The 10638-nt window shown below is 37.3% G+C and overlaps 2 protein-coding genes across 2 annotated transcripts; one reads left to right on the top strand and one right to left on the bottom strand.

Annotated features, from left to right (window-relative positions):
* Positions 1–2918: 2918 nt before the first annotated feature.
* LOC141250888 (uncharacterized) lies at positions 2919–4536 on the top strand. The gene is given in 6 exon segments (XM_073670145.1): positions 2919–3061; positions 3121–3211; positions 3608–3808; positions 3890–3961; positions 4109–4270; positions 4360–4536. Coding segments are annotated over 6 exon segments (846 nt in total).
* Positions 4537–8218: 3682 nt separating this feature from the next.
* LOC141250887 (CTD nuclear envelope phosphatase 1-like) lies at positions 8219–10099 on the bottom strand. The gene is made up of 7 exons (XM_073670144.1): positions 9824–10099; positions 9448–9594; positions 9092–9220; positions 8884–9004; positions 8722–8803; positions 8426–8579; positions 8219–8353 (listed from the first exon to the last, which is right to left on the bottom strand). Exons 1-7 carry the CDS (start codon positions 10097–10099, stop codon positions 8219–8221), a joined length of 1044 nt encoding a protein of 347 aa, XP_073526245.1.
* Between the last annotated feature and the right edge of the window lie 539 nt (positions 10100–10638).

The raw sequence follows: 10638 nt of genomic DNA, 5'->3' as shown, positions 1-10638 counted from the left end.
TCAACATACCTGGTACATGGATAGATATTTTAATTAGCGTTTTTTCAATTAGCGTCACCATGTTTCTATTTTATGCATTTTCTATTTTGGGCATGTGCTTCTCTTTTGCTTAAGAGGATCGGCCCATTATTTATAATAAGGCACAAGCCCATTAGGGTTTTGGAAGAGTATCTTGGCAATATATATAGCTTGCTTGTATACCTTTTAAAATCGCGTTGAATTATAGGCAAGCTTTGTCGTTGAGTTGATCTCCGCCCTTGCATCGAATTCAAACCCGATTCAGGCTTACAGTCTAACTAGTCATTATCATTACTTGTTATATTATCCCAAAAAAATTTAAACACAAAAACCCAAATTGACGACCCTGATGAACATGTTCGATCTAAGTCCTCGCACGAAACGAGTCGACCCCGTCGAATCGTATAAATAATTGCCTAATAGTTTCTAAAATGGTAAATCAAAGCAATATAATCCAAATATAACAAAATCGAAGTTCAAAAAGAACATCGTGCAATGAAAATATGGAGGAAGAAAGAGGAAACAAATATATAGTGATGTTTGATGAGACTCTAAAGCTCGGAAATACTTATTGTTATAGCTCGGGAGCGGATGAGAATCCCAAACATTGGAAGGAGGAGGAGAACAAGACGCACACGAGGGAGAACATCGGGAAAATCGCCCGAGCAATAGAGAACGAAGAAGATCACTATAATTGGAGAGAGGGAGAGGTATAAGATCGGTGAATTCGAGAGAGCAGAGATGAGCCATTGAGGTGAAAGAAAAAAATAAGAATACACGTTGAAGAGTGGGGGATAAACAAATTAATATTGGGTTGGAGGTTATTTTCTTAAAATCTCTTATACTTAAAAGTGGCATTAGATGAAATGAATAGTACAATGCTAGAATATTGGGCTTATATTTGGACTTGAAATCTCTTATACATTTGGGTCGTGTGCTAATGTGCAACGCATTGTGTAATGCGATTTGGGAGCAAATAGATCAAACAATACAACCAAGCACTTCTGTCGCACCATTCCTCTTCACCCCCTTTCGACCTCTCTGATCTATTTCAAGCTTTTCCTTCTCTCGAATCACACCCAATTGCGATTTATGAATTGGTATTTATTTGAATTCGCAAACCCTTGCCAGATCAATTCTGTTCAGATCTGCTCGGGTAGAAGCAACCACGAATCATGGCGTGCATTAAGAGCGTCAATAGACTGGCTTCAGTGGCGCTGTCATTGGACGCGCCATACTTGGCGGCGGGGACGATGGCCGGAGCCGTGGATCTGTCATTCAGTACATCGGCGCACATCGAGATCTTCAATCTTGATTTCCAGCCCGACGACCAGGAACTCCCTCTTCTTGGCCAGAGTACGAGTTCTGAGCGGTTTAATCGCTTGTCGTGGGGTAAAAACGGATCAAACTCGGAGGAATTGGGTCTCATCGCTGGTGGTCTGATCGATGGAAAAATTGGGATCTCGAACCCCAATGTAATAATAGGGTACTCTTTTCTCCCCAATTTTCGACTCTCAGTTTCGTGTTTTGAATTGATATATTTAGGTTATGTTCGAAATGCAATGTTGAGTATTCTGTTACGATTTCAAGGAATCACTCTTCATCGATTCAGTGACACAATATTTATCGAAATGGCGGCACTGATTTCATCTAGATTATCCGATCTAGGAGGATTTGTCTGATGATTGGATCCCCTTATCCATCAGTGGAAATGATACCTTATCCATGATCTTCCAGAAATTTACTCCCAACCATCTCCGCATGGTGTAGAGTAGGAGCTATATGAAATTTGCTGGCCATTTGTAAACTGTCAAATTCCTGTTAGAAAAGGAATTCATTGCTTGCAGTTGAGGCTATGCTTGTACACGGTGGGAGAGTTTTATTTTCTCAAGTCTCAGTCTATTGATATTGCCATGCTCTTGAAAATTTGTTAATATTGTGCTTTGATCCGGTAGAAGCTGATGTCACCTTGGTGTCAATATGTCACGCGGAGTCTTGTCTTGAATTTTGGTTTTAAGTAGAGTGAAACTATTATGCATACTTCCTCTAGAGATTAGTTTGCATAGAGCATATGGTTGTTAAAATTTATTTGCAATATGGGCATAAATCTTGCTTAGATTCTGTTTGGTTTCTCAGGCCAGAATCAAGTGCTGATCCTCTTGTGGCACAGCTGGCCAGGCATAATGGCATGTGAGATATTATCTCCCTAAACTTCTGAGTTGTTTTGTTTACCCATTTCCACTATTCATTAACCCATGCTATTCTTGTACTTGTCTTTGGACTTTAGGTTCGCGGTTTGGAGTTTAATTCCTTCACTCTACATATGCTTGCTTCTGGGGATGATGATGGTGAAATCTGCATTTGGGATTTGGCTAATCCAGCTGAGCCTTCACACTTTCCTCCTCTTAAGGTATGTATTCATGATTTTGCTGCATTAGTTTCGTTGGTCGTTATATACTTTCAGCCAGCCTTCTGAATGGTTATCACTTGCCTCACAATTTTTAATAGCTCAAAACTATGTGATTTCATCCGTTTAGTGGCTAAATACTTAAAACATGTCCTATTCAATTTCAAGAAGCAGGTTGCCTAAGTTGCAATATAAGTTGTTGATAAAAAATAGTATCATTTACTCATTTAGTACTTTTGGTTTTAAAATAATGACATGTGTTGTTGGTGCCACTGATTCTAGCCTTGTACTACTCATTTCACCTTTTGCCACTTGTCTAACTTCTATACTTATCTTTGCGCGTGCTCAATTTATAACATTGTTCAGGTACAGAGAAATAGCTGGAACTCATCCTAAGCGACGTGGCAGTTTCATCTTCTTCGGTGGCATTGTTGTGAAGCTGGATTTTGAATATTGACTCTACAGTGGGATTGTCGTCTAGCATTTTTCGGCGATGGCGGCCAACAGAGTGGACGAAATAGCGACCGCCGGAAATTCTCAGTATGAAGGGCGCAAACTCCATCACAGGCTCCTGAGAAGCGTCGTTGACGATGATAGAGAACGACGGACTTATGGCGACGTGGGTGAAGCGATCGAGTAAGGAGCTGAATCCGGGACGAACGGTGCACATCCTGTCATCGTCTTCGCTGAGGAAGAAGTCGGAACAACGTCGTCGTTTTGGCTGATTATGTTGTCGTCAAGGAACATGAACGACCAGTTGATCCCAATATCACTGTGTCCGCCAAGGTTACTCTATGATTCATCTTCTCCTTCCCTGTTCTGGGTTGCATTTTAAATTTTCTCCTTTTCTATTGTCAATTGGATTCTGGTTGCCGAATTATTTGAACTTTTTTATTATTCAAAATTGAATTTTGATTGCCAGTTGAGCTTAATGAGTGCAATTCTCGATTGTTTCGAGGATTTTGAGCTCTAATTGTTGAATTAGGCTCTCGGTGCTTGTACTAACACGATCAATCGATCAATTGCGACTTCATTTTGTGTTGGATTACGTTGAATTAGTCAACATAAACAAAATGTGATACACTTCTCCGTTTCTAGGGTTTCATTAGGTTAATTTATTGATCGCCCCTCAAATTTAGTTCGACTTCCTGATCATTGTTTGTTGTCCTTTGTTGTAATTAGGTCACTTCGCCTTACGGAAACACTCTGTAACACAAGGAGAATGTGACTTATGGTCAGTTTGTGTTCACAACCAGTGAGATCGGTAACTACCTTGTTTGCTTTTGGGTGGATGACCATGAGGGGACTTCTCTCAACCTTGACTGGAAAATTGGTGGTAATGCCAAGGATTGGGAATCAGTTGCAAAGAAAGAGAACATTGAGGTTTACTTCTTCTCCATCAAAACCATTTTTCGTGCATTTACTTAATCATCACCTGACATTAATTTTACCATATTTGCGTAGAGAATTGAGCTTGAACTCAGGAAACTTGAAGGTGTTGTAGAATCCATCCACCACAACTTGCTTTACTTAAAGCACGGGTATTCATCTTCTTCCTCATGTTGAACTTATATGGTTACATCTATGTTGTGTGCACCGCTTTATATGGCCTCTTGTCTAACATATGGTTCCTTTCTAGCTGTTAGAGTTGTAACTTGACAACATTTGTTTCTGAACTGTGTTTTGCGGGAAGAAGAGATGAGAGAAGTGAGCGAAAAGACAAATTCAAGAGTTGCTTGGTTTAGCATCATGTCTCTGGGTATCTGCATCTCAGCTGCCGGTTTGCAAGTTCTACACTTGAGACGCTCAATGAAGAGTATGCAAGATGAGATAACTGCTCTTTGTGTGAAGTTGACCATGATGGAGAAGCTTAGAAAAGAGAGATGTTTTGGATCATTGTCATTCTGAATTAAGTGTTGAATTGGAAATACTAGAGGAAAGGTCAACGCATTGGAAAAATCCTATCAGCTGGTCATGAAAGAGAAGTCTCTACGATTGATGAGAAAGAGAATTTTAATTCTCAATTAGAGAGCCTCACAACAAGAAACACGTGTTTGGATAACTCTCTTTTTGAAGAAAATGATGAGCTTGAGGCTTTGAGGATGCAATAAAAGAATCTGGAAGAACATCGAGAAGAAGAACTGGATAAAGCTATTGATATAGAGCTCGAGGTGTTTATCATGAGGAATATTATGCAGGATTTACAAGCAACGAACTCATCTTCGATTAGCAAGTTTGACAAGTTGTTAGAGTCATCAAAGCTTTCTAAGAAGCTTCTTTTAGACTTGGAATATGAGAACATTGAGCAACAAGATGAAGAGAATTATTTGTCTAACTAAGATATTGAGGATGGGGATGTTTCAGTTAACTAGATATTGATCTGGAAATTGCATATGAATGTAATTTACTGGATGATCAGATTATTCTACACTGCATACTGATCAAACTCGATGATATAAGAAACGGTCTCTGCAAATCATGGGATGAGAATCAGAAGATTCGTGCTGAAAAATCAGTTCTTGAGACACTGCATGAAAATCTGAAAGAGGAGGTGACTGATTTGAAGGTTTTGATTAACACTCTCCAGCTGAAATTTAGGAATGGGAATAATCAACTGTCTTCTTTACTTAAGGATATGCCAAAGCTTCTTCAAAGTCATGAAGAATTGATATTGAAAGTCACATGGAAATCAGAAAGAGGATTTACTTGCTGGTGAAGTGAATAATCTCAGGGAAAAGATTATGAAAATACCAGATGACAACTCTTGTTTGGTGGCAAAAGCTCTTACTCAAGAAAATACTGCAGAAATGGTGGAAAAGAATAAAGCTGAAGCTAAGTTATGTGAGACTGTTGCTGGAACTTTCTTTATTGAGGTACAAACCTCTTCTGTTCGTGAAGCGTTGCTCAAAGAGAAGCTTGCTGAGCTTACTAAAGAATACGAATGTATTGAAGCTGAAAATAGTTCTAACGGATTGGAGTTTGTGCAGATGAAGGAAAGACTTGAGTTATTGGAAGGTGAAAATAGTCAAGTAAGTGCTCAGTTAGCTATAAGCATAGCCAACTGAGCACTTACTTGACTATTTTTACCATCTCTCAAAGACTCCTTAGCAGCTCTTGAGAGCCATGCTATGCTTACTGACAACGAAGATGAGTTCTACCAGGTACTTACTTTTTCTTTAATCATGTAATAGAATAGAAAATATTTCAACTAGCAGTTGCGAAGCACTATAAAACGTGGCAAATTCAGTTAAGATGATCATACAATTACAATGGCAAGTTAAAAAAAGCATGCTAACTAGGATTTTAACATGTTAAATTTGTTCTTTTTAACAATTGTTGTTTTTGGCGAATCAATCAATACCAAATTTTGTAAATTAATTGTGATACTAAGTTAATAACACATTTTCCTGTTCTAGATTATAATTTTACCCCTTGCTCTAATAGAAACTACTTAATGTCAGAATCTTATATAACAAGTCATAAAGATCTCTAGCAAATCCGAACAAGCTATTATGTTTGTAACTTTGTAATTAAATGTTTGCAAACGCTTCCTGTAGCGACTCTATGTAATGACTATCCTTCTTGATTTTAGAAATATAGAAATATAATTTTCTTGTATACACTTACGCTACACAGGATAACACATAACACCATTGAATAAAACAATCAAACAAAACAAAACAAAAAATAGCTGAATATTCGCGGGTGCTCCCAATTCTGCATTGTCAGTTTAAATAGCATATATAGTTGTATATTTATTACTATGTTTGGTTTCATGTCAATTGTTGTTCACTTGCTTTTTATTTCTTAGCTCTACATATTGTTTGTGCAGGTTGATTGCAAAGTGCATGCCAAAAGTCCATGTTCTTCCATTTGTACCTCAGTTGAATACAACTCAATTCAAATGGCGCCTTTCTGGCACTTTTGAGGTATGTTTTTCTGTTATCCCCACTTCTTTTTATTTTTCACTGTAATATGTTGTTTCTTGTATGTTTTCGGTAGATTCTGTATGTCATTTTACTACGGTATGATCCATTTGAGTGTACACAACTTGATTGATATGTTTGTTTTGAGCACATGCTCATGTAGAAACCTTAGGAAATATTAGCCATTTTTAGCAACAAGGATAGTTGACCCATCCGTACACTCCTACGATACACTCCTAACATTATGATTACCGTACCATAAATAAGCTTCCTGCTAACGTAAATGATAAATCTACCACGTTATTAGCAAAAAGAACTCCTCTTTTGATGCAGGTTCACGACCCTAAAGATCCACCTTACTTTGAAAGCAACGCGAAGCACATGCACATCAATCACAACTTCCAAGAAGAAAAGAACAAGTACCGCATAAGTCAACCAAATTACCGCACATATATATGTCTCATGTATCCACAAATTCCTTCAAAATGTCACATCCTACTAAATGTAAATATTATCATATATACAAATGTATTATTATGAAACTATAAAACCATCCATCTACTTAATCATCTGCTTTTATCTCCCGTTTTTCAAAGAAATTACTATCATATCATTACCGAAAAACTCACGAGCGTTAGCGCCCGTGCCTTACCTAGTAAACTAGAAAAGAGGCCTAAAATTTTATAGTTTAAGTGGGCCTTTCGTACGGGCAATTTTTTGTGGGCTTCGATTTTAAGCTACTTGTATAATTATGCTAAATCCCATTTAGTGGGATCTTTACTCTTATTTTTATTGGCCCTAACATTCTTTAACCACATCTCATATCCGATTTGAATATTTTCATGACTATTTTTTGCTCAAAATGTGAAATGTAATTAGAGAACACATACAAAGCTTACGGGGGAAAAATTGAGTAGAAGAGTAAGGTCTAGTTTGACACGACTTCTTAACTATAATGACTTTGTTTGAAATACATGATTATGATACTTTATTTTTTGTTGAAAAGTAGAACATTTTTTTGTAGAATATTATTATTATAATATAAAATAGTCAAACATCATTCTTTTCCTTTCAAAATACCTACTTATAAACTATAATGCCATTATTACTCAAAATGATCAACTTATATTGACCACATATACTAATGTTTTAGTTCAATTAAAATTGTGCACTTACATATTTTAGGACATAAGTTAAGGTTTAATGATAGAAAGATATGCTTATATAAGATTTTATTATTTTGTTAAGATGGGTTAATAAATTCTTTATTTAGGATTTAGTTTCTTAAGTAGGCATGTTTATCATGTGCTTTGATGGCAGACAAATTGATATTTTAAACTATTTTAGAGTTAAATATCCTGACTTTAATGTTTTTTCTTTTTTACTTTTGAATGCATGTCATACTTCCGTTAAAAGAGTTCTCCTTAATAGTATGTGTAAAATCCAATTTCATTTGAGTATTAGTTATCACTCAGAGCATGTTTGATAAAGCACAAAGAATACGTCTGATGTAGCGTTTAGCGTTTCAGAAAAAAGTAATAGTATTTGAAAAGTAACGGTTGAAGTAGATTTTTCATACGAGTAGCATTTCAAGTGCTACTTTTTTCAGTATTAATCCCATTAGCTTTTCAAAAAAGCATTAGATCGAACAACTACCTCTACTGCTATATCAAACTCTACCACTGCCTCAATTCACAGAGCATCCATCTAAGCTAATTCAAAAAATAACTCAAACTTTTTATTGAAAACTGAATAGATCCCCTTTCCCACGCTCCAAACAATCCCTTTGATGGACTTGGGCTTGCTAATATACATACAAATATAAAGAATTTTGCAGAGCTTATGAGAACTAAGAGCCTATCCTTGACTACAATGGCAAAGATGAAGCTGGAATTCCATGCTTATCAAACCATTCTGGCATCTGAAACCTCTCATACAGTACAGCTCTCACGTCTCTCTCCTGAGATAGATGCTTCAGAAGTGGAAGAACTACTTCCAAAAGCTGAACACAAAGAAATCATGGATTAAAAAACAATCCAGTCTTTAGTTCAAATAATCTGAAGTTCAATGCTACCTGATCGTCATAGGGTTGTTCTGCAGAAAATGGGACACACGGAATACCATTAACTGGCTGCAATGAGAAGCAGAATGGGTTGTTATCAACAATCACTATCCGACTTAGATCTTTTGACAACCGCGATAAGTCTTTCACATGATCTCTGAATTCTCTGCAAGATTGAAACTATGTCACCATCAAGAAGAATGTTCTCAAAAGAGCATAAAACATTACAATTCATATGCAGGAGGTGCTCAAACTGTAGAATAAGAGTAAATGAAATCTACTGGAGGTAGATTCTACACAATACTTACGTCCGAGTTGTTGAAGGCCGGTATAAACGTTGACCGATCCGGTTTAGCTTGTCAATTTTATCAACAAGAGGTCTAGCATAACCTAAAGAAAATATCAACACCAAATATGTGAGCAATTGAACATAAAAGATGCAGCATAAACAGGTCAATAAGATTTCAGACCTTCAAGACCAGCTGTGAAGAGCACAAGATCAGCGAATTCGCTAAGCTTTTCTAAGAACTCGTGCAATCCTGGACGCTCAAAAACAGTAACATAACTGACTCTGGGTTTCCCTTCAAATTCCTGAAGTTTTGAGAAGTACAAGGTCAAGCTTCTAGCAGGAATATGTTATGGATGTAACAAGACCTGGGCAGTGGAGTAGAAACAGACCTTGTCAGAAGATACACATTCTAGCTCAAACCAGTTCAATCCAGCATGTATTGCCTGAGTAAGAACAGCAGGAGGTAAACTTGATTTCTCATAGGCACACACCAGAGTTTCATCCAGGTCAAGAACAACCTGTTCAGTACCAATCAGCATTGTCAATTAGGTGGCAGTTTCTCCACTGATTTAGCACATCTCTAACCCTAATACAGTATGTTCCTATACTCCCACATCATGTTTATCTGAGATCCTACATAAACAGCTACGAGATTCAAACTGAGCAAATCAGCTACGAGATTCAGACTAGGAAAAGAGACGAAGAAGGTAAAAGTAAACCACGAGCAGTATAATTTGATACATACAGTAAGTTTCTTCAACGGAGCATCGGCTTCACAAGCTGCGGCCTCATCGGCAACACTTTCGGCAGCTTCAACATCAGCAAAGTCTATGGCAACACTCGTCGGCGGTGAGTGAAGGGGGATTTCGACGACAGGAAGAGGCTTAAACGCCTGCGAAGAGGAAGAGAGTAAAGACGCCTGGTTGAATCCGATGAAGGAGAAGACCTGTGAGAGAGACGGAGTGCCCCTGACAATCTGCAGGAAGATCTGGACAAGAAAAGCAAGCCAATCCAACACCGTTTTCCAGAGCTGCAATGACTTGGGCGCAAATAGCTCAGTTTGCATCATCATCGAGAGAGATTAGGGTTTGAAACCGAATCTTGGATTGACGGAATGATACAAATTCAAGAATGTCGGTGGAAGAAACAAGTAAATCAAAACAAACTGCAACCTCCCAAAATTCTCTACCGCGTAAAAGTATAATCGACCCCGCTTCAGTTATTACTGAAACTGAATTTGTTCTGATTTTGGTGTTCACTCGCTCCTCCTCCTTAGTTCTCTGAGAGATTCCGTCCCATATGAGATAAAGTCCAACTGTCCAAGGGAAGAGGAAGACGGGTGACTGAGAGTCACGCGCCAAACGAAGAAAAGAGAGAGAGAGGGGCACTAATCTCATAGTAACGTTAAGTTTTTAACTCTTGACCGATGATAAGATTTGAATCTTCACCAAAAAAAATGATAAGATTTCAATCAGGATATAAAAATAGATAAGTGTAAGTATGCGTATTAAATTTAAGTATCTCTATTAAATACGAGTATTTTTATTCTACAAGTCTTATTTCTGGAATGAAGTTTAATTAATGATTCGGGTTGACTTTTTCTATTTTAATAATTTCACCTACATAGAGATATTATTATACTTTGAACCTAAAATTAGGTCTCTATTAACCAAAAAGGCTTCTCAAAAACACAATTTATATCTTCTCCTTTATGGTTGACATGTACTTCCTTCTTCTACCTTCAATTTCATTTTTATACTCTTGGTCATCAATTTCGTCACTGGATTTTCATTATTCGTTTCAGTTTCTTCCACAATCATCGGTGTCTTGTGTAAATTGAAGTTTGTTCGTGTTCCATCAATCACATGGATCCAAATATGTATTTTATCCATACTTTGCTTGGTTTTTGTTGCATTTTTAGTTGAATTGATGTCTT

Source organism: Phyllobates terribilis, unplaced genomic scaffold (genome assembly GCF_046119375.1).
Source record: "Phyllobates terribilis strain yellow unplaced genomic scaffold, ASM4611937v1 Scaffold_6318__1_contigs__length_45336, whole genome shotgun sequence".
NCBI lineage: Eukaryota > Metazoa > Chordata > Amphibia > Anura > Dendrobatidae > Phyllobates > Phyllobates terribilis.
Note: the sequence above shows the minus strand (reverse complement) of the source record. Positions and strands in the feature narration are given on the sequence as shown.

What these genes read in the sequence shown, in the direction of transcription:
- LOC141250887 (XM_073670144.1), bottom strand. Translation starts at nt 10,099, where the DNA reads ATGAGATTAGTGCCCCTCTCTCTCTCTTTTCTTCGTTTGGCGCGTGAC. An exon ending in CTCCGTTGAAGAAACTTACT is followed by an intron (nt 9,221 to 9,447) that starts GTATGTATCAAA and finishes GGTACTGAACAG; the next exon opens with GTTGTTCTTGACCTGGATGA. An exon ending in AACAACCCTATGACGATCAG is followed by an intron (nt 8,354 to 8,425) that starts GTAGCATTGAAC and finishes CTTTGTGTTCAG; the next exon opens with CTTTTGGAAGTAGTTCTTCC.